The sequence below is a fragment of the Cololabis saira genome, chromosome 5, assembly GCF_033807715.1.
Source record: "Cololabis saira isolate AMF1-May2022 chromosome 5, fColSai1.1, whole genome shotgun sequence".
NCBI lineage: Eukaryota > Metazoa > Chordata > Actinopteri > Beloniformes > Belonidae > Cololabis > Cololabis saira.
The window spans coordinates 26,964,192-26,989,332 of NC_084591.1; the positions used below are offsets into that span (position 1 = coordinate 26,964,192).

General features: G+C 39.2%; 1 protein-coding gene across 3 annotated transcripts in view; it reads right to left on the reverse strand.

Moving 5' to 3' along the window:
• The window catches only part of LOC133443995 (neural-cadherin-like), a 119,689-nt gene that overhangs the window by 60,825 nt on the left and 33,723 nt on the right, over positions 1-25,141 (reverse strand). For all 3 annotated transcript variants that reach the window (XM_061721402.1, XM_061721401.1, XM_061721403.1), the window contains exons 3-8: positions 24,532-24,757; positions 22,590-22,794; positions 17,384-17,495; positions 13,805-14,054; positions 5,814-5,956; positions 964-1,136 (exon numbers count right to left, since the gene is read on the reverse strand). In XM_061721402.1, the coding sequence (XP_061577386.1) occupies positions 964-1,136; positions 5,814-5,956; positions 13,805-14,054; positions 17,384-17,495; positions 22,590-22,794; positions 24,532-24,757 (1,109 nt within the window). The remainder of the gene's footprint in view (positions 1-963; positions 1,137-5,813; positions 5,957-13,804; positions 14,055-17,383; positions 17,496-22,589; positions 22,795-24,531; positions 24,758-25,141) is intronic.

Sequence of the window (25,141 nt, forward strand, 5' to 3'; positions counted from 1 at the left end):
CACAATGGAAATGAAAAGAAAAAAAAAAGAAAACGAAACATCATGAAGAAGCAAGAGTGACACAAATAGATGGATCAAAGGAAGCGAGCAAGAGAAATAATGCAAGAGGTCATGGGACGTGATAGCACAGTAGGTAGCTGTTCAAGAAAAGCTCAAATTATGAAGCATAAGGTCAGCCCATGTAGTTCGGAGCCAACTTGATATTTACTTGTATATGAAGTTGCCAAAAGTTCCCGGTGTGCTCAAAAGACCCTAGTAGCCCCTCCTGAGTATGTCTTCTGCTGAACTTCAAGTCAATCCTAATTACGGAGGAAGTTAATTAAACAGGTGTAGAATATTGTGATGATATTGCACTATTTTTTTAAATAAATTAATTGAATTCTCAGTGGAGTGCCTAAAGATAGATTGGGTGTGCAGGCTAATCAGAACTCAAGGGAAAACAGAGTGGAGAGAGATGGAGGCAAGGGAAATAAGTACTCCAAGAAAATAACTGGGCTGTAGAGAAGGACAAAGGAGTGATACAGAGAGGAGTAACTGAAGTTTAGTCAGAGAATGACTGCTTGAATGACAGCTGGGGGGAAAAAAATGAAATGATAATAAGCACAATCGCAGTCACAAGAGCCAAACATTATCATTTCATGTTTCTTAAACTCAAGGACGCTTACAATGTCAGAGTGTCTCAGAAATACTCATGGACAGCATATCAACCGCTCAAGACCTTTGTATTTGGGTGTGAAATGACAATGCTGACGGATCAGATTCAGCTTCACAATGGACGCAATCTTCTATATTTGTGTCCAACCTGCCAGTGGCAGTTTTGCTGAATGACAGCTGTTTTAGATGCAGGCAGAGACCTCCACCCGCTTCTGGAGGACATCAAATTAAAATTTTTCACTGGTAGTATGGGTTGAGCAATCCCGATTCCGATTTTTACAAAGATTTCCCCTGATGAACTCTCTTTACCTCCTCAAAGATAGGTTTGTTGTTGTTGACATCATCGACACCAACGATGACCCTGGCAGTGGAGGAGAGAGGGTGAGGTCCGCCTGATACATTGTCATCTGTGGCCGTTACATTCAGGACATACTCCAGTCCTTGAAGCTCCGGGAGAGGCGTGGAGCGGAGACGAATCAACCCTAGAGAGAGTACAAGACCCATCAGTATGCACATTATAAGATACGGTCCATCATGCCAGAGCATGGACAATCATTCATTAGTCATTTACCACAGTGCTATTGCTACTGTCACTTTGCATAGTGAGTTTTTTGTTATCAATAAAACAGCAGAAAATACATACTGCATGCTGTACTAAAAGTCAGGAGTGAGATAGTGAGTGGTGAAAATGCAACTCCACAGTAGTCCACAGTAAGGCAAAACATCTGATATGATGGTTAAATCCAAAAACCAATTTCACAGTTCTGATTTTGTCACATTTCTGATTTAATTGTGTGCTTTCTTCTAAAGATGCCTATCTGACTCAAACACCTGAGTAAAAAAACATAAAGTAGTAAAAAGACCCTGGTTAGATCTTAACCTAGCTCAGCAGATGCCTATTAGCTGCTCCTCTTGCCTCCTTTGTCTGCTTTCATGTTAACAGCCAAGATAAAAGGTCGGATAAAAGAACGGAGCATCTGAGTCAACATGTTTCTCGTCAACAGAAACACAAAAACATCAGAGGTTGCAGGACGAGCAAGCAGCCTGTGATGTGGGGGAGAGCAATTGAAGTGGGAGCATAGAGAGGCTTGTTTTTTTTTTTATTCTCATGCTGGATTTCTATTGGTCTCTTTCAATGCACTTGATTAAGGATAAGAAAGCTGATCCACAAAGACAGACTCTGCCCTTTAGCATGATACTTGTGATTTTGAGTACCCGCTGAGTAGAGAAGAGCCCAAGCTGCTAATGGCAATGTTTACATTAAAATTGCAACAATACAATACATGATGTACATGGTAATTCCCTTGTCTTAAATGTCAACCTTGTTTACAAAGACAACACCACGTCTACCAGCTATTAAGACTATTTAGTGAGTCAGTAGCCTTCAAGTCTTTGTGTGCGCGCTTCATGTACATCCTTTTTTTTTTCCACTTCAGGCCAGCATTATGTTCTCCAAAAAAAAAATACAAAAATAAATAAAAAAATTAAAAAAGAAAGAAAGAAAGAAAGAAAGAAAGAAAGAAAGAAAGAAAGAAAGAAAGAAAGAAAGAAAGAAAGAAAGAAAGAAAGAAAGAAAGAAAGAAAGAAAGAAAGAAAGAAAGAAAGGAGAAGGATAACAATTCTGACACCATTTGAAAAAGGTGATATCAACAGGTGATTAGTTTTAAAAGCAGTATTCATAGTATAGAAACGCTTTGCACACCAGTTCTGCAGAAAGGTGCGTCGGAGGAGGAAAGCCGCAGCCAATTTTAAAAAAGAAAACTCCTGCACACGTTCTTCTCACCAAACTACAGTATTTATTGGGCCAACGTTTCGGTCATCGACCTTTTTCAAGGCATCAAACAGATCAGAACCACAGCTTGTCTATTATAGGCTGGTAGGCCTATGTGGTCCAATCAGGCGCCGCCACACCTACACCTGAGCACCTTCAAACAAGGTCACATACTGAAGTACAGTCAGTATGTACTGTATCTCCAAAACACAGGGAAAAAGAAAAGAAACACACACTCCTAATCGACCCATTAGGATCGATTAGGAGACTGGGCCTGACTCCTATTTATTCTAAGATGTTCTCTTCATGATCATTTTTGATATACTCTGGGTTTTTACAGGACATTCATTCTTCTACTTGTCATACTGAGTTCAGAACACTTAGATAGGATTTTTGCTGTGTGACTCTCTTCCCTCATTGCAAATATTTTAAATTGATTGACACTTACAGGTATAATCATCTTCCCTTTTTAATGATTATACCTTTGGATTCGACTGATGTATTTCGTGCATGCACAGTGTGGGTGTTGTGTTTTCTTTTTTAAAAGCAGTATTCATGAAAGCTATATGAAAGAGTCTTTGAGAAACAAAAAACGTCCAGAGGATCTTGTATGTGTATAAAGATGTGTTCATTGAGATCTTAGAGCAGCATATAAAGATTTAAAACAACAATTTTTTTTGCATTCATTCATTGTTCAACCAAACAGTACAAAACAGCAGTCTGCACCTATACAAAAGCAGAGAAGCAGAGGAAGAAGAAGGTACAGGTACTGGAATGGCTTGCTTGCAGTCATGACCTGTCTTCAATAGAGAATGTGTGTGAAATTTGGAAATGGAGAAATATAACAGTGGCAAGCCAGTACCGCTCCACACCTACAAGATGTTTGCAAAAATAAAGGATGAAATAAAAAGCAAAATGCTGCGCACTTGGTGTCTTATAACAGCAGGATGAAAGATCTAGACAGATATCGCACGCAGAGAATGCCCTAACTAAATGGCTGCAAAAGTGCACTGGAACATCTGAGTTCTCAAACTTCCAAACTCATAATGTGAGTCACCTCCTAAGGTGGTTGACAATCAAGAGTTAAGATCTTATGAGTTGTCCAAATCCAGACTGATGAGCTGGTGATGCGTTATGGTAGCTGACACACTCCAGAGGAAGCCAGCGGTGATAGATGAGGAAATGTGAAGCTTGGAAAATACCAATGACTGGAGGAGAAAGTATAAAAGATGATAATCATAGATCTCTGTTCAGAAGAGCAGAGTCCTAAGAGCTACTAAGATACAGTGTAGAACCATCAAGTTAAGGCTTTGGGTAGAGGACTGAAGCTTCAAGGATTAAACGCCGACATCAAAGGGTAAACATGCAAACAAATGCTGTATATACGTGTGATATAAATGACTAAAATGTCACTGATTTACCATTCCTGTGTAGTGATGGGAATTGATAATATTTTTAAGATTCAAATTCTGTTTTCGCTTCTGCCTAACAATCCGGTTTTTTATCAATTTCCTTATTGATTCTCATGTGGAAAAAGGGTTAGGGCTGCATGCTGTGTGCACAAATATTTCTGCATGTTGGTAGTATTTCCTCCCTTTGACGAAATATCTACTATCTACGATTCCAAGAAATTGAAAAACTGTGAACAGGTCCTAAACAAGAACCAGTTCTCAATTCCCATACCTACTCCTGTGGCAGCTAGTTGCAGTTGCTCTGTGAAATTGTCTTTGTTCATATCTTCTTGAAATGTGTTTTTTTCAGAGAATGTATCCATTTAGCTTGTGTTTTGGGACAAATTTGTTCATGCTGGTTTGGGTAATGTTCTGTCAGGAGGATTTCTCCTGGTAATTCTAGCACTTTTTAACTTTTTTTTTGTTTTAAATCACTATTGCAATCTGGAAGTTGTTTACATGTGGAGGCAACAGATTAGCTTTTAAAATGCAAACTAATGATCAGAAAAAAAGATTTACAAATGGGTTGAAGAGTAGAGTTCAAGGATATAGAGTGGGAGAAAAATGGATGGTGAAAAGGAAGAGGTTTTGACCATAATTTATCTTATGGTCATCTTATGGAGTGGAAGATCCCTGGGAGGTTGAATGGACAAGCTAGTATTGCTGAGAGGAGTTGGCAGAAGCTTAGGCCCGGCAGGACCATATTCTGGACTCTAGTACCTCTCTACATCAGTTCCTCAATTTCTTGTCCAGTATGTCTTCGATAATCCCCTGCATTAAATGAATGTGTAACTAACAGACTTGTTTGGACCTTGATGGCAAGCTGATAGTGATTCATTGATTTGAATTAGGTGCATTGGAGAAGAGAAACGACTCAAACATGCAGGTAAACAGTCCTCAAGGACAGGAATTGAGCGACCCCTCTCTATATGGCCTTCAGATGATACAGGTGGACACGAGACTTCAGACAGACCCCCAGAAGAGGAGTAGGAGTGCTGTAGTGCTTCTTAACAGCAGATGCTGTAATTCTAGCCATGTGAATGGGAAGGTTGCTTTTCTGCAACCCACATGTTGAACTGCTGGCTATAAGTTTTCATCTATGCTGTCTACTGAGATAATGATACCTGATAATGCTGCAAGTGACATCGTGAATTATTTCCAGGTCACAATCTCAGCACAATGTATTTATAATGAACTCAGAAGATTTCACCCACATCTATTGTCTGATATTAACTAAGTATTGATCAATTTGGTTTACTTCATTCTAATTTTTAATTCAATTAATTTAACTTTAATTCAATTCAATTCATTTTAACCCAATTCAATTCAATTAAATCCTCTATATATAAATGCAACACCATAGATATCAGTAAAAGACTCCATTAATTTCTGTCTTTTCTTTTTCTCTGAGAGTACAAAGAAAAGATGGCAAGGAATACAAAGAGATGACACAAAGGAAAGAAAAGCTGGCGGAGCACAGCCCAGAGATTCTGAGCTATGATAGAGCAGTTGTTCTGAAATTGAATTGAAAGGGTTGGGTGACAAATGTCACAGCGATTGCAACTGGTTTCGGATCAAAGAGTAAATAAAAAAGATAAATCTTGCAGTCCCCAAAGATAGAAAGCAGAGAAACATGTGGACTATTACTTTTTTAACACCTGCCAAAAAAAAAAAAAATAGTGTGGAAATTTGTTAAATAGTGTAATAAATTACATTTATAACCATAATAATAAAGAGGGCAGAACATATATTAGAATTACAGTTTTTAATATCAATTGTCAATATCTTCACACATTGACTTTGAAAATAGAGGGCATTTAATGCGACTGTTGCGCTAGTATATGAGATAAAATTGAATGCATGGATTGACGGAAAGCCTGTCAATTAGTGTGAGTGGTGCAAATATGAAACCCAGCTGGAAAATTAAGAAATATCACCTTTCTGGCTGTCAATGACAAAGTTTCCCTCCTCGTTTCCTGCTGTTATGGAGTACATTATACCGTCACCATCTGGGTCTTTGGCCAGGACTGTCGCAACAAGAGTATTGGGGCCTGCATCCTCGGAAACAAATGTTCGATATCTGCAAAGAGAAACTCAGGTTAAAGAATGTAAATGAGAATACAACACAGATGGTATATTTCAAAACATTTTTCTATCCTGTATTTTAGACCCATCTTCAAATGGATTCAGTTAATACATTTTTTAATTAATCTACACAATGTTCTCTGCAATGATCAAACAAAAATGTTTTGGTATAAATAAACATATTCAGGCTAATGTTAGACCACTTTTTAATAATTGAAATCAGCCAAGCTTGAAAAAATATAGTCCTGTCAGTTGACCTCTAGTTTTGGGTGCACCCCCACTGTTTGTTTTAGTTTTTTTTTCCATTTCAGTCTTTTACAGTTAAGCACATGGAAACAACATATCACTTCAAAACCATCAATTAGTATGTGGTTGTAATGTCTGAAGAAAAAACTAGCTTAAAATGTTCTTGGTAATGATCCTCCAGGGTTGGCACACCTGTCACTGAGAAGTTTCCGCTCATTTTCTCAAAAATGTTCAAGCTCCACCTGGTCAGACGGGGAGTATCAGTGGACAGTCATTTTTCAGTCTCTGCAATCAGGATCCGACTCAGGCTGGGTCCCTTCTGGCCTGTCACTGTTTTCCCATCACCACCTCTGAGTTTTCATGATGCTTAAGGTTGTTGTCTTGTTGGAACGTCAACTTTCTCACCGGCGATTTTGAACCCTCGGGAAAACATTCTCGCTTGGGACTATTCTATGATTGTTTCCTGATTCATCTATCCCTCCATCTTGACTAGTCTTGCAGTTGCTCTTGAAGAAAAAAAACATTACTAAAGAGTAACGCTGTGGTTGCCATGTTTCACTGCAGGGAACAGATCAATGACGTGATGCTCAGTACTTGACATGCGCACTACTCAAAGTTTAAGTTTGATCTTGGCTTCTTCAGATCTTCAGGTCTCATGTTCTAAGAGTCATTCAGGTGCCTTTTGACCATTTTTTAGCAGCTGTCATGTGCCCATTAAAGAAGAAAGGCTTTCATTTGGCCTCTCTATCTTTAAACCTGCAGAAGTTCTGCACCATATATTTTTGTTAACAAAGGAACTCTGGATCTTAATCATAGTGTATGTTACCTGTCTGCCTAGAGCTTTTGGTGTCTGAAAGTCACTTTGACGGTATATTCAGATGTGAGAAGTCTGATGGTAGCTTTTCCCCCTTCTGTTTTCATTGCAGAATGAAGGAGGTTATACAGTCTAGCACTTCAAACGCAGCAGAAAGCATCTTGCATTGCTACCCACATCTATGCTCTGATACACTCTTATCTCGCAGGTCTACGCTTCACTCTCAATTTGTCTATAGGCTTTTGTTCAGACATACACAGGGAGACATATACTGTAGACAGATGTGTGCAATTATAAGCAGTGGATTTAGTAAAGCACAGGTGACTACAGTCGTGTTTTAAGAGGATTTCTAAGACTACTTATTGAAGTGGGATGCACAAAAGCTTGGTTTGGAGTGCCATACAAAGGATCTTATGCAAATGAGATATTTCGGTCTTTTATTTTTCATGAATTACCAAAAACACTTCATCAACTTGTTTTTGCTTCGACATCATGAAGCACATTGTGAGAAATAATGTGAGAGAAAAAAACAACACTGAATCCATTTCAAGATGATTTTGAAAGACACCAAATCATTATAGAGATCTGAAAAGGGTGCAGAAACCTCCCTTAAGCACTCTGCACAGATATAAAAATCAGAAGTAAATGACAGAAACACAGAAAGACAGGTGATGCGAACCATTACACTGTCCAAAGCATCTGAAAGCTGATTAGACTTATAGTTGTGGCTTTTACGTGTCAGTATGATTTAACCTATCCTCTTAGCTGGCCAGACCAGAGACAAATGATAATGTCTACTGGGATGTTGAAGTCATTGAACAAATGGTGCTCCCACATGGTCGGCCCACTGTGGGCCATTTGATCCAGTGCCTTTTAAAATGTCAGCAGTGATTTGCCTTCGCTGTTGTGCTGGGCAGCAGGATACCCAGTGAAGCACACTAGACTGATATACCATTGTGGCACAAAGAACTATGGGGTGGAGATAACCTCTGTCACTGGGAGGAAGCAAAGATGTAAGAAAATGGGAAAAAGGTGAGGGAGGAGCAGGTGACGAAGAAGAAAGCTGCCACCGAAATGACAGTTAAAGTGATATGTGGGGCTCAGGGAAAAGAGACAGGATAAAAGACTATGGCTGATAGAGACGAGCAGGATATAAGGGGGGCGGCATTCTCACGGAGTTTCAGTTGATCCGTCAGCGGAGCTCATCCACTGTGAGATTTCGCGCCGCATCCGCTACTAATGTGTGCTTGTGAGTGTGTGTGTGTGTCTGTGGGGAAGAGTATTGGTGTCTGTGGTGAGAAGCCAGGGGTGATTGATGGTTTACAGAAGAACACTGATCGGCGATTCATCTCTGCCAGCCACAGCAATCTACGTGGCAACATGAGTGACCTGTAATCTGTCACCTGGCTCAGAGGCCACCTCTCTGATGCTCTGTGGGATGAGGCACATTCATTCCTTCTGCTTCTCTCTGGAAGCATCTTCCTTCATCTCACTGAACTGTAAAGCGGTGTTCAAGCAGGTTATGCCTGTCTGTCTGTCTGTTGAACCACATGTCTGGCTGTTCGCGTTTCCATGGACTCTGTGCTTGTCCTTCCATCATTTCACTCAGTTTTAACCTAGCATTCATTTAGATGTGAACTGACAAGGACACGCCAAGAAACATAAGCTTGTCTACTTATTTTCCAGGCATTGCATTTATTTAGCTGGAATTGAAGGATAATTTCAGGAATGTCATGGTGTGTATCACTCTACCCCTGTTGCTTTTGGACAGTGTGTCCTCGTCTTCCCTCATTGCATCTATCTACATCTTGGTAAGCCAGGATATGACAAAATGCCCAACACACAGTATCTGGCAAGATGCCTACATTTCTATCTGTCTGCTTGTCTAGCAAGAGTATTTGTCTTATTGCTGACAGGCTGCTCTGTTTATCTGCATGTCTGACTGCCTGTCTTCTGACTGCTCCCCATGTGAGTTTTGGAATTCTCTACTGGCTTGGCCTGCCTCCATGTTTCAGTATGCTATGTTATATATATATATATATATATATATATATATATATATATATATATATATATATATATATATATATATATATATATATATACATACACACACACACACACACATATATTTGAATTTCCCTCAGGATTAATAAAGTATCTACCTACCTACAAAGTAACGCGTTACTGTAACGAGATTACATTCGCCAGTAAAGCAGTAATGTAACGCGTTACAGTTGTAATTTGGGTAATCCCGTTATAGTTACTCTATGACAAAAAAAATACGTTACTTTAGTTACTTTAAGCTTTTCAGCTACATGTAGAACGGGAGAACAGAAAAGAAAATCAAACTTGCCTTTCATGCGTCTTCACGCGTTGCGCAACAACTGACTTAAGGCTGATTTATGGTTCCGCGTTAAATCGACGCAGAATCGTACGCAGCGACGCACACCGTATGGTGCGCATTCCGCGTACCCTACGCCGTAAGTTCTGCGTTGGTGTAACGCAGTACCATAAATCAGCCTTTAACGTGATCTTACGGGATTTTACGGGATTTTACGGGACTTCTGGTGCTGATCTGGGCACTGCAGTAATAAGGTTCCAACTACAGGACTGTCTCAGAAAATTTGAATATTGTGATAAAGTTCTTTATTTTCTGTTATGCAATTAAAAAAAAACAAAAATGTCATACATTCTGGATTAATTACAAATCAACTGAAATATTGCAAGCCTTTTATTATTTTAATATAGCTGATTATGGCTTACATTTTAAGATTAAGATTCACAGAATATTCAAATTTTTTTAGATAGGTTTTCTTAAGCTGTAAACCATAATCAGCAATATTAAAATAATAAAAGGCTTGCAATATTTCAGTTGATTTTTAATGAATCCAGAATGTATGACATTTTTGTTTTTGTAATTGCATTACAGAAAATCACAATATTCTAATTTTCTGAGACAGTCCTGTATATGTTCTTCATTGGCAATCGAGTTATGGTGCAGCTCAGGTGATATTGCGGAGTAATCCAAAAGTAATGTAACTAGTAATGTAACTAGTTACTTTCAGCGACCAGTAACTAAGTAGTGTAAGGGATTACTCTTTTTAAAGTAACTAGCAATATGTAATGGATTACTTTTTTTAAGTACCCCAACACTGCCTACCTACCTACCTACCTCCTACCTACCTATCTATCCATCCATCCATCCATCCATCTATCTATCCCTTTCCCCCATACAACTCCATCTCTTTGTCCACCTGTTTGTTTGGTTCTGTGTCCACTCATCCACCAAGGCTGACACTGTTAGACAGGAGCATGTAACAGAGGTTTGCAACAGTATTCTGTGAAGGTCACTTAAAAAAAAAAAAAAGAAATAAAAGACAGCTGACAGGCCGAGAAGCTTACTTGCTCTGAGAGCTAAATGTAGGGGAGCCACAGTGACAACTGCAACCCACCCACTCACAGAGTTTAGCCAAAAAGGCGGATGGTGACACTGTGGATTGCATCCAAATGTCAGTTCACTGCAAACATTTCTGAAATAGGAGAAAAATGAAATCCAGAGTGTTGTGCAAATGCTACACTTTCCAACAATGTTTGTCTATGAGTAATGTGTGAAACGCGAGCACAACAAGCCGGCTACTATTTACAACAGGATTACCAGCAACAAATATTACTGAAAGAAAAGCCAGAAAGAAAGCAGCCCTGAGATAAGTGATGTAACAACCCATCTATCCATGTAACTACCTTTTATGCTCAAAGACCAAAGCTTTGATATGAGATGTGATTAGCTGGATCAGATGGATCAGTGATAAAGCAGTGGTGCAATGGGAGTGTTATTCAACCTTGCCAATTTGGTGACTTCCACTGGTCTTTGTGATGAACTCTGGTAAAACGCAAATATATATATATATATATATATATATATATATATATATATATATATACATACACATATACATGTGTATATAAGTATTGTCTTAAATTTGCTTATTAAAAGCCAATGAAAATACACTGCATATTGGATGTTGGCCTGACGCATACAAGATAACCTGTTAACCACACAAAGGCAAAGGGATCCCATGTACGCCGTACAAATGCAGTTATTAAATGTTGATGTGACAGAAAAACAGAAGCACAGAGAATAGAAAAATACTGTTACTTTCAAGCATAATGCAGCATTGTTGCATGGATAGTTTCCAAAACAAAGACAATAAGCCAAAACCTACTGTGAAAACAACCCAGGAGTTTTAAATGGCACACACAAAGAACATTCAGCAGGTACCAAGTTAATCACGTGGTCTCAACCAGAACAATCTGGATTTCACTTGAGATGACCCCAGGGAGCTAATCCAGACCAAGCGCCAACCATCTTACTTCTGCATTGAGGCATGTGGAAGTAAGATTCATTGCAGTTCCTCGACTGGTTACTAGAGGCTAACTCAAAAAGAGAATCAGTCTCCATTGACTCCCAAAGTCTGATTTTAGAACAGAAATAATAGTATTTACAGACTGGTTAAAAAAAATGTTTTGGTCTCAATTGTTTGTTTCACACCCATGACAACTCTGAGTGATTTTTTTTGTACCACACCAGGAGAGTTTATATAAAGAATTAAATATATTACTAATATGATTGATTGACAGTCGGCTCAGCCAATGGCTGGCTGTTATCACTTCCTCATTCGTAATTGTCATGCTATTGCCCTTAGCAAAGCAACCAGCTGTTTGTATTAACCCAGCGTTGGCTAAACACAACTGTCGTTTTGAGTTTCGTTGTTGAGTCAATATTTTAAACGGTATATCCTGCTGTAAACGGTATATCCTAACGTCTGACAGTAGCTCTGCAGATATTTCGATAGCCTTCAGCTAAAAGGGCTAGGGGCAAAAGTTTACTTTGATTGACATTAGGGGTGTGCAAACAAGGGTACCTCACATTTGATTTGATTTCGATTATTGGAGCTTCGATTCTTCGATTATAACGCTTGTCGATTCGATTCTTGGTGCCACGATTCTTCGATTATTGTGATTTTTAATGCTTTTTTCCATACAAGATTGATTTTGTCTTCATCTGTGGCTATATTTGTAAATAAATAGCCAATCAATTAACTCAGTTCCTCTAACAACGCTCATTAAGTAAACAACAAGGTTTTTTGAAAATTTGACATGTATTTTTCAAAGACACAAAATAATTTATTTTATGACTATGTAAACATTTGCTCTTTGACTTACTTAACTTTGACCAGGGAAAGCTGCACTTGCATGAGAGCCCCCTCTATTGGCGGAAAACACTGAAAACGGTCAAGCCCTGGATTTAATGAGTTCATTAATTCAAGTAAACAGGATATGTACTTCCATCAAATTTATTTAGTGTAAACATATCTGCCATATTTCAAGTGAACAATAAGAAATGTGCATTCTTGAAAATGAAATGATTCAGCAGCTTATTCAGTCTGGAATCTGGATAGGATAACTTAAATTTTCTTTTTTCTTTTTTAATTAATCGATTCCAAATCGTCACGTGACGCATCGCGATGCATCGACACATCGATGAATTGCACCCACCTCTAATTGACATGTGGTGGGCATGTTTCCGTTGGTTTCCAAAGCAACATGGCCACACCCCGTATGAAAAAGGGGCTTCAAAACCGGTCTTCAGAAACCAATGGATCAGGTGACCTAATGCTTCAACCGTCCATTGTTTTATACAGTGTATGGTTTAGACAGACAATCCTGAGCAGCATTGTAAGGTTGCTTTAATCCCTCTGCGTGGTTTATTCCAATTACTCAAGCTTGTTCATGGAGCTATTGAGGGAGCAAGAGGTTCTTGTCAAGCCCGCTGCTGATCTTAAATCCTACCTCCACCTGAAGGATTCAATTGTGTGGATGGTTCTGTTATCTGGTTAAGTGTATACATGTCTACATATGCCTAACAAGTGGGGATTGATTAGATTGGAGCCTAGAAGTCAAGACTCTATTGTTTTTTTCACTTCGGTCAGACAGTTCACACATGAAAAACTTTAAACCCTTTATTAATGACATCACATACTTGAGCTTTGACGTTTAAGGTCTGATCGAGAATCATTTATATGGCTTACATACAGATGCGGGGGGATGAACCTAATTTATTTTTCATCCATAGAAACCGAGCCTACAGGTGGAAGCTGGCGAGGAGGTGAGATTTCCCTGAAGAGCTTGGTAGGTGAGACATCCGAAGGTACGTGAAAGACAAGTACCTCCTCCTCCTTGTATGGGTCTAAGAACAAGATGGAGTAATTGGTATGAACCATGCAGAGGTGTGAATGTAAACACACACTGCGAGATTGCCTGCCTGAACGAACTCCCGGGGGTCATATCATTAATTAAACATTTGAGGTCTTCGATACGTGAGCGGACTGACCAAACCAAAATCATAAAGATTCCACAAACAAACAACAAAGACAGTCCAAGAAAAGAGCTGCCTTTTTTTTTTCTTCACAAAGACCAAAAACCCTTTTTCAATGACATCCATCTATATGCAAGTTCATGCAGTGTTTGTATGAAGAACTGATATTCTATTTATGGTAATATTATTTTTTTTCAAATTAACTGCCAACCCTGAACAGAGTTGTAGATGACACAGAGATTCAACTTGTCATTGATTTCGGATGTGAATATCCTAAAATTTAAATTGAGAGCCTGCAATCCTAGTTTATTCCGCATCTTAAACAAACCACAAATAATAAAGTGACCAGATTGGAGATGACAGAAGGGGTGGAACAGACAAGTAAAAGGGATAAAACCACTTACACAGACTGGGAGAATTCGGGAGCTTCATCGTTGACGTTGGCCATCCTCACCCGGACCGTGGCAGTGCCAGAATGAGGCTCGTCCCCACTGTCCACTGCCATCACCACAAATTCATACAGATGGTTGGGCCTCTCGTAGTCGAGCCGCCTTGCAGGGAAAACAGTCCCGTGGGGTGAAATGCTGAAATCTGGGCTCAGGGTATAATAAGTGAGCTCAGCATTTAACCCTGAGTCACAGTCGGTGGCTAAAACTGAGGAGAAGACATGTCACATGATTCATCAATTAACAGTTAATCGAACAAAGCTGATGAGATGGCATCAGCTGATGAATATGTTGACATCTGTGTAGATCATTATATTTTTATGGTCTCGCTAAACATGTAATAAATCATACACTCAGACAACTACAATTACTAGAACACAAACTGTGCTCTGCCAGAATGATCATTTGCAAAAATGAGCTTAAAGACAAGAAAAAGAAGGAATAAAATGAACAGAGCTCGTGTGTGTGTGTGTTTGAAAATGATAAAATTCCAAGGTAATCACACAGAAAAATTATAGATTTTGTTTCTGATGTGCAGTGAGATTTTTACAGAGACTACATCTGCAACCACTGTGAATTTCACTAAAACTCACTGTTCCACACAAATCCCCTCTGGCTCATAACGCTTGCATACATCAAATGTCTTTGATGTGTTTATTCGCTGCATGTCGAGCATCACCACCACCAGCCCGTGTATGTAAATGCCTCAGTCTTATTCTCCGTCAGCCCCTTGTAAAACAATACATGACTGCGAATAAACATGCGTTTTACATTTTACCCCTCCTGTCTGGCTTGGGTGATTTTATTGAACTACAAAGTTATACATTTGCGAGCTGTTTGGGTTCATGCTTATATTGTCGTGATATGCGTCTCCTGTCTCCCCTCATTCTGACTATGTTTTTCCACTACTGACTTTCTCTAGCAAATTTTTATTCTCGATGCATTGGTTTGTGACGCAAATGTCCTCATACAACCGGGCTCTCCTGTGCCAACCATTTCTGCCACTTTTGACTGTGTGTTCAAAATGTTTTCAGATTAGATTGGTTCTATTTTTCTCACCCAAAATGAACTAGAAATAATTCCACAGCCAGAGATTCTCACATATTAATTAATGATGCCCTTGGGGAAAAGAAGTGCCAAAGGCACAAGTACATCGACCCATCCATTTTCTATATTCCTTTTTCATCCTGTGGAAGGTTGAGCAGGCTGGAGCCCATCATCGCTGTTTGACATGAAAAATAAATAGTGATATTCCTTTGTATAAATAATCTTGGCATATTTTTGTTTTTAATGGAATTTTTAGGCAATACTTTTGCCAATAATGCCTATTAATCTGTGAATGAATTTTGGAAAATGGTGGGAATTTTTACATACCACTAATGTATTTCTATGTCTGAGCAGGATTCTGCATAGCAACTGAAAGCTACAACAATGCAATCAAAAGTGCAATATCTTTGAAAGAGCAAAGTCCAACTAACAAACTGTTGAAGTATGTTTTTTGTTTTGTTTTTTTGTTTTCGTCCAAAATGTCTCAATGGCTCAAAGTCATGGGATGGCAGCGTATCAGTGGAACGTTGTGATGTGTAACAACTTTGTATGTGTGGCTGCAGTGAACATGTGTAGAGTCTAATCATTTATATGGAGTATTTTGTAATATCTCACTCTGATCCTGTATATCACTTATTACCTTAACCATTTCCTTTCACCCTTTGAGACTTATAAGTGAAATCAAAGTAGAAAAGAGAAACGACTGTATAAAAGGTCTGTGTTGCATGGGACCCTTGCATGGCATTCAGTGGATAAACAGCTAAATGAAGACTGTGTATTACTGTTATTTAGTGTCATTTCACAGGCAAATATTGACATTTTTTAAAATACCTAGTCATTTAATAATGTATATGAGGCCAGCGAAGCAATGCAGAATTCTGTCTTTAGGGATTCTTTTGTAAAAGTGCAACATTTTGAGCTGCGAATTAAAGGACTAATTGCATGTTTTTGTTGTAAAATCAAGGGCCAATCCCAATACACCCCCTACTTTCTACCACTAGCCCTAAAAAAGAAGCCACAGATTTTAGGGCACTTGAAATCTTCCCAGGGCCCTGTCCCAATACACCCACTACCCCTACTTTTCAGCACCACCCCTACATTTTGCGTGCTACGTCACTAAGTGGTTTACGTTCGGGTACGTAAGCGACTGCGTAGTTACGTTTGCACATACGTCACACTATATCAGGAAGCCGACAGCTAAAAGCTGTTTTAATTTCAGCTATAGCGCTGTTAATATGCCACTTTATTAAGTTTTAATATTTTTTCAGGCGTAAAAGTAAAAATCCCCAACCTGGGCTCAGTTTATCCAAATAACGCCTGTTAAGAAATTTGATCCGATGTTTTCGGAGAAGAGCCGCCGGCTCGGAGCAGCAGCAGCTCACGGTCGGGTCAACCTGCGCCATCGTCCCGGGGAGAAACCTGCAGCTTTGTGGAGAATTACCGCTGGCTGAAATAAATAATTTATCATGATCAAAACTGCCTGCCGGCCGGCTCAGTAGCTGATTTATGGTTCCGCGTTAAATCGACGCAGAGCCTACGGCGTAGGGTACGGCGTAGGGTACGGCGTAGGGTACGGCGTAGGGTACGGCGTAGGGTACGGCGTAGGGTACGGCGTAGGGTACGGCGTAGGGTACGGCGTAGGGTACGGCGTAGGGTACGGCGTAGGGTACGGCGTAGGGTACGGCGTAGGGTACGGCGTAGGGTACGGCGTAGGGTATGGCGCGCGTCGCTGCGTAACCTACGCCATAGGCTCTGCGTTGGTGTAACGCTGAACCATAAATCACCCTTTATTCTGGCGAGGTTTGAAAAAGACTTCGCAACAACGGGCAAGCGAGTGATTATGTACATTCACTGAGTGAAAATTATGAAAGTAAAATATATATTTCTCGCTAGAAATGTAATCAAAACACATTTTTATGCAGAAACTAACTCAAAATATAAATTTTATTTACTAAAAAATAAGAAATGTCTGCCATGTTTTTTTTTTTGATTCAGTCCGCAAATGACGACGAAAAGCATTCTGGGAAATTTTTCTGGCCCTAGATCAGCTAGGGTGCATCTGAAAACCCAGATTCATAGCCACTACCCAGATGAAAAGAGGAATTGGGACACCACTACCCTCACGGGAACGCGGAAAATGTAGGGGTAGGGCTGAAAAGTATGGGTAGTGGGTGTATTGGGACAGGGCCCAAGTGTCTCATGCAGTAATTGATACTTGGGTATACCCTTAGTCGCACAGAATATAATAAATGAGAAGTGTAGCATTTCAATAACAGCTACTTGTCTGAGGCCATTAGAGAGAAACGGAAGATATACTGTATGTTTTTGCTTTGCAACAATTACACTCAAGGTTAGAAGTGAAACATGTAACCCTCTAATCTAAAATACATGTGTTGGTTTTTAGTAGAAAAACTGACATTTTCTATAGTTTCCCTTTGCATTCCAAAAAGACACAGATGGATGTGAAATATGGGGTCAGCGGAGGCTCACCCTGCAGCAGAGACGTTGCCGTGGTTACAGTCTCAGGGACTCCATCGACACTGTAGATGGACTGCAGGAACTCGGGGACACAATCATTTTCATCCGTTATCAACACTTGAACCTGATTAATGCCAGTATGGTGGGAGAAGAGGAGAGAAGAGGAGAGAAGAGAAGAGAATAAAATTTGAATAAAATAACACAAAATCAACTTTCCTTTATTAACTTTCAAAACTATGAGACAACCGCATCAGCTTATCAGTATAGGACGTTGACCAAAAATCTTGATTTTATTTTGTAGCAAGCAAAAGTTGCCCATTCTGTTCAGGGAAGTCAAAAATAGCAAGGTTTTGCGGGTGATGCACCATATGTGTGTGTGTGTGTGTGTGTGTGTGTGTGTGTGTGTGTGTGTGTGTGTGTGTGTGTGTGTGTCTGTGTCTGTGTCTGTGTCTGTGTGTGTGTGTGTGTGTGTGTGTTTTTGACGAAAATCCGAAGCTGTCCTCCATCCTACAAGCTCCCTGTCACCACAGTGTGTAAAGTGTGCTATGACAGCTGAGTAATAGTCCCTAAAAAAGCTGGGATAGGTTTTTCTCCATTACTGTCTTCTCTACCAACATGCAGTTGTGCAGGCATTTCCAGCTAAATCTGTTATATGAAATGAAACTACTGTGACATAATTGGGTAAAATCGAAGTTAAATATTTAAAATGAATCAAAATGTGCAAATGGGTTAACCAGTAATATTCATTTATGAATGAAGTTTTCAGATTCTGACAGTTCAAGCCCCAGAGCGTTCGTTCTTTATATTTCTTAGTTCAGTTTAGTTTATGTCTAGATCGCACTTTTGACAAAAGCATTTTCCACAACAAAAAAACCCCAAAGGGGTGGGAAAAAAAAACAATAAAAAAAAAATAAAAAAATCAGTAAGCCCATAGGGCTGCTTGGTAACATTTCAAAACCACCCCTTCATGCCATTTCAACAGCCTTTGTTGCTCCTGTACTGTAATCTTTGAGTCCCATCAGGAGCAGAAACACCGGGTTTCAGCTGTTATACATTTCTGCTCTGTTCTTAGTGCAACTTTTTTTTCACTAAGAGGATTTAAGATGAAGAGCCCTTCTGAGAGCTGCTTGGATTTTTGACATTACTGGTTTATCCAAAATGTTCAAGATCATATCAGAATAGTGTGGTAATCTTTTCGATTAAAAACCTATTTCATGCCATGTCTTTTCCTTTCTGCCAATTTCCTCATAAAAAGGATGACACGTGTTTAAAAGTAACCTCTCCTCGTGCATGAGTGACTCCCTAACCCTGGGTTACACCCTCTGACTTGTTTACCTGGCACCTCCACAGGTTAAAGAAATGTTGGTGGTGTTGAATTTTGAAAATCAACTCTATTCTCTATGGCGTGTCGTGTGTCTGACTTCCTGTCAGCTTAACCTACCCCGTGTAAATGGACTCAGTTTAGCCATGGCTCAGAGCCAGAGCAGACTTGGCACCTATCTTCAGTGGAACCGAGCAGACAGTGGCTTCTGGGACACTTCTAAACCACGCTGTAGCACTTCTGACGGGGCCGCTGTCACTGACAAGATTGGGCACAATTCACAAAGGCTGCTGCGGTGCCACCTGATCATGTGGGAACCAGGGGCAAGGTTATCACCGAGGAGTGTAATGTCAGCAGGTCAGCACTTATCTCCTTGGGTACCACCGGGAGGTGTTTTAGAAGTGGAGCACTTCTGAGTGCTCACCGATCACTTGGATTTGTGAGATTGCCGTGTGTAAATTGATGCAGTTCGGCCACGGTTGAATGCAAAATTGACCTGGAACATGTATTTACAGCAAAGTGTCACTTCTGGGATGTTTCTGAAATTCTCAATGCCAACTGGTGGTACCACTGAGGCTGCATGTCCCCTATACCATAAGTAATGCTGCTTGCAGATGAATTTGCTCCCTGTATTTTTTTTACAGGAGAGATGTGCACAAAAAGCATGATTTGTTCGCTAAATGCAATGGTCTAGGTCTAGGAAAATTATATCTACTTGGATGCAATAATTAATAGAAAGCTCAACGGTTTGATACCGTCTTCCTAAGGTGTTTTTTTTTTACACAGGCACCGACCATGCCTCTTTCCATAGAAAATGACTGGGATCCATGCAATGGAATCGATTTTATAGACATCAGATGTCATTGACCAGAATGGCCACAATTCAAAATAGCTGTCACAAGGCAACCATACCGCAGCGTTCCAGCACCTTATGGAACCCCGAGGTTAAGCCTTTCACACCGCAGCACTATCAGAGTCAGTGGTTACAGACATTTGGCAGAATAGATACCTATCAGCCAATTGCAATGGCTTGGTGATGCTTCAGGGAACGTCATTCATGCAATCTTCAGGTTGTTCACACATAACAGAGTGATTACAAGTGGCAACTGCCTGCTTACAGATTACCTGTATGCAAGACTGCCAGACTGGACTGACATTTAGGTTATGTAAATGCTTTGCTTATGGTAGCCCTAAGGGTCAAAAATATTACAACACTGAATAATAAATTGATATATAACACACAAAAAAAGTGACAGACTTGAACAGATGCAGTCCTAAACATTTACATTCACCTGGCCAGAACATCCGTCAGCCTCTCGGTCGCAGACTTGCGCATGCGCGCTGTGCCCTCCTCCGGTCTAGTTTGGAGAAGAGCGTTGCTCTGGCAACATCGTGCCTGCTAACGTTAGCTGGGGCTGCGACCGGGTGCTCTGCGTTTATGTGGCTAAACTTGAACTATTTCAGTGGTTAGCAAAGTCCTTTCCACAAATAACACATATCATTCTACCTTTTACCAATACTGCCGTCGGGGCGTTTTAGAAATGTAAATTCCCCATTCACTGGACCGACAACTTTCACATGCTTCTCCACCCCCCACCTGTCCAGCTACAACGGGAGTCTGCCAGCGGAGCTGACCACGCCCACACACAGGGACAGCCAATCAGCGTCCACTTCAAGGTGGGACTTGTTTTCCACCCACAACTCAAGCACAAGCGGCCCACTGCACAAACAGAGTTCACAATATAGACAACTCCCAGACAGAAAAAGTAAAGTTAGAGATTAAAAAATAGATTAAGCGATTAAAAGACATAACGTTCTAAATATGCCTGTAATTAATTAATCGCAAATAATTAATTTAACACCCCTAGTCAGAATATATGTTTTGTTAATAGTGTCATCAATTCATAAAAATAAGTCCACAAATAAATTCCCTGTGGTTGGCAATAAAGAATGATTTAAGAATAATAAAATGAGTTTCAGTCTAAAGTGATCTTCATGTCAGTGCAGTAGAAAAACATGAGCTGAGGGGAGGTGCAGAGGGAGTTGTGGTAGAGATTTTCACTTTAAGGATTACTGGCAACTCCCAAACAGAAAAAGTAAAGTTAGAGATTAAAATATAGAATAATCCATTAAAAAACATAACACGTGGCATAACATAACATATGGCAATTAATGCAGACTCTCTCTTTTTTAGTGTGGATTGATGGACACTAGCTGAGCAGAAACTTCCCACAATGCAATGCAGCGGCGTTTGGTTGCTAAGTGATACGTATATGTCATAAGTATAATATTAAGTATAATAATATTATTATATAATATTAATATTATAATATTCGTATATAATAATATTATATAATGTCATCTTGTTTCGGCCAGAATGAACGGGAAATAGCGGAGCAGAGCGCTGCTACCGCTGCTTTTATATATATATGTATATATATATATATATATATATATATATATATATATATATATATATATATATATATATATATATATATATATATACATATATATATATATATATATATATATATATATATATATATATATATATAAATATATGTTTGTTTACATAAATGGGAATAACTTAGCTGCGCTTTAACATAATAAATAGATAAATAATATTTAGAGTTAATAAACCCAGAGCTATTCTTGAAGCTGAATGTGACTGTAGTGTATGAGTTTAGCTCGGGTTTAGCTGATTTATAGCTAAACTATCTGGACGCCTTAAGCGTCAGAAACAGCCTCCATGAAATCAATTGCTTTTCATGTCAAATTGATGACACATCTACTGTTACACCCCTCTGCATCCCTCCTGGCTTTGCTGCATCAGTGCAGGAGTTGATGCAGGGGAGTATTTGCTTCTTTGGCTGCACCTGTAAGGGTGTAGATATTACTTCCCTGGCATGGGTCACACGCGGCTCACAAATCCAGCTGCTGTTTGCCATGGGGTTTTTGGCACTGGGTTTGTCAGGCTTCTACATGCTAGATGTTACATTTTAGCAATAAAACCTTGACTTTTGTGATATGTTTGTTCAGACTATATATATATATATATATATATATATATATATATATATATATATATATATATATATATATATATATATATATTTTTTAATATAACATTCATTTTAATATTATAATTCATTTTATTTTATCAAACCTTTACTTAATCAGGAAGTCCCTTGACACAAAGACCTCTTTTTCAAGGGAGACCTGGCCAAGAGGCGTGCCGATACGGTGTAAAAAACAGAATAAAAGGTTTACGTACAATTAGGACATCATAAAATAATTTAACTGCACCAACACCGTATATTATAATTAACTATAATACAACTAAAATAAACTAAATAAAACCTAGCCCACATCGCTCAGGTTTAGGAAAACATGCAGGATTAGAGTCCTCTAGTAGTCAATGTGACATTTTCTTTTCGGACACAAAACTGAAATTAAGCTTCAGCTGCAAAGTAAACAACAGACAACAACAACAGAGGAACATGGTTTAAGGAGCCAAGTTAAACTTTATGCCACATACGCATTTGAAACTGTATCAAAATCTAACCTTTCCTCCACAAAAATATTGCCCATCATTTCAGGTGACACAATGAGAAACCCCAAAAACAGACCTTTTCGCGGATTACATTTTTTTTCTTCTTACTTGTGTTTTCAAATATTTTCTCTTCTCATGTCACACTTTTCATAAAACTGTTTTAATGTCTCCAGGCCACCATATTTTCCAGCTGTCAGGAACAACAAAAAATCCCAAAGCAATACTAAATACCTGTGTGACAGTTGCAATAATAAAACAACAAAGAGGAGCTGGTTTTTGGCTGTAGTTGAGTAAATTCTCTTCTGAGAATGTTGGCTGTATTTCTGCCTAATTAGGCTAACCTCTGTGGCAGTGCTGAGGCTGCCAGGTTCCTCCGTGGCTCGCACCATCAGAAGGTAGCGTCGCTGGTCACTCTCGTAATCAAGCGTCCTGGTCAAACTGATCTCTCCCGTCTCCTGTTGAATGCTGAAAAGGCTGCTGGGATTGATCAGCAGGCTGTAGCTTATTTTCTGCTTTTGGAAGGAGATGGCCAACACAACGAGGAAGCTGTGAAACAAAAAGAATGAATATAAAAGAAACTGAAAAAAAGGAAAATAGAACAGTCTTTGCTATTTGATTTCATTTCCACCCATGTTGATTACCCATGTAGAATTTTTTTTTTATTTTATTCTAAGCTTTAAGGAAACCAATTTCCCAATGACCCACATACTTTAAATACAGTAAATGAATACCTGTTTTTGTGTTTTTCAGATTCTGCATTCACTAATAATGTTTTATGATTGTACAACAATATTTGAGAACACTGGTGTGACCAAATGAGTCCTTACAAATATGTATAATATCTGAGATACGACACTGAAGGTGATATTTTATTTCCACTTTATTAGGGGCGGTATGAAAAATTATCACAAGATTGAAAAATAAATTACATTTACTTCAATTTCATTTTAAGGAAGTAAAAATGCATCAAAGTTATATTTGGTGCTGCCTTCAAAACACTTGGAACAGTAGGGCTTTTATCATGTTTTATTGCCATTCTATCTAAAGGACAATGAAGACATTCAGGCACCCAATAAAGCAAACTAAGGTGGAATCTTTTCCTCTTTTCGGTCCTAAGGTGCCCAACAATAAGGGATCCTTGTTGCATTTCCCCTTTCACGTATACACTCTCTGTTGGGGACAGGTTAGGAGTGCTGACAGGCCATTCCGGTGCCCTCTTTTTCCACAGCCATACCTTATTAATGCATGTTGAATGTGGTTTTGCATTGTCTTGTTGAAAAATGCATGGGTGTCCCTGAAAAACATGTAGTCTTGAATACTGCTCAAAAATCTCAATGTACCTTTCTGCATTAATAATTCCATTACAGAAGAGTAAGTGAACTTTGCCAAGGGCAAAGACACAACCCCATATCATAACAAACCTTGGCCTCTAACAGGTTGCTGATGAGAAACTGGATTGTTCTTTTCATCTTTGGTATGGAGCACATAGCCCCCATTTCTTTCAGATTGATCTGGAATACTGATCCATCGGCCTACGGTGTGGTCTATCCCAGATGCCTCTGAGCCCAGAGACAATGATGGAAAGGAGGTTGAATTGAGGATTTGTACTGTAAGTCAGTCACATCTGCAAATGGTGTACAGTAACTCTGCATTGCGGTGCAAATATTTCAAAAATATTCTTTGTTGATAAAATGGAGATCCTCTGCCTATGCTTCCTCTCCAGATGAGCCTTTTGAACCTTTTGAATGTGAATATATTTTTGTAAAACCAGGGTTTGGTTTCACATTTCAACATAAACCGCTTGAAATCAAATTACTTTCTTGAATTCATTGTTAACTCTGAAGTGCTCCTGTCCCAACAAAGTTTTTTGGAATGTTTCCAGTCCGAAATGCAGAAAATAGATATATATTAATAAATAAAAAGAAGACGACTATGAAAACATTAACTATATTGGAATCATATTGGCTGTGATAAAATAAAATCCAAGTATATGTATTTTTTCATCTTCATCACTCGTTGATGCCGCATGTAAAATGATGATTTTACATGCTACAAGCACAACACCCAATAAATCCATGCTGATTTCTGGACTCTACTCTTCTGTTTGCTACACTTTTATTTTATATATTTTTCACATCAATAATGTATTACTATTACTGTTCATTACTATTATTATGCAAAGTTACACAGTTTTTTATATTTATGTTTTACATATCATGATGCTGTCACACAGTTGAAATCCAACTATATGTTACTGAGTAGGGTAACATATGCAGAACTCACGGCTGTCCCTCGGGCGTGTTCTCTGGTATGGAGATGGCGTAGCTGGTGTTGGTGAACTGTGGCGCCCTGGCCCCTGCCACAACAGAGAGCATGGCAGGTACGCTGTGGCTCCCTTTGCCATCAAGGGCCACCACGCTTAACAAGTACTCTCTCTCCCTCTGCAGCACCAGCCCCGTGGTCACCACCTGGCCTGTCGTCTTGTCCACGGCAAAGCAGCCGTCACCACCTATGGAAAATGCAGTAAAGTCACTTCCTACCACTGAAACAAAACCGATCCAGCATTTGCTGGTTTTGGATGATTCCCTTTCGCTGGGTTTCCTAAATTACAGCTCAAAACATCTACTGAGTTTCCGAGGCGTTTTCTAAACATGATTTATGCGCAAATACATTTTCCAGGAAATGTATTTAAAAAGTAAAGAGAAGCAGACACACAAACTCGCGAGGCACCTGCTTTGATAGGAACAATACTGGAATATTTATACTACAATAACTGTTTGATGAATATTCACCAAGCTCAAGCAGGGACTCTGCAATTACATACCACCTGTCGAATTAAAATATTTAAATCAATATTACTAATGGAATTTTTTTTAATGTCCTTCATTGTTTT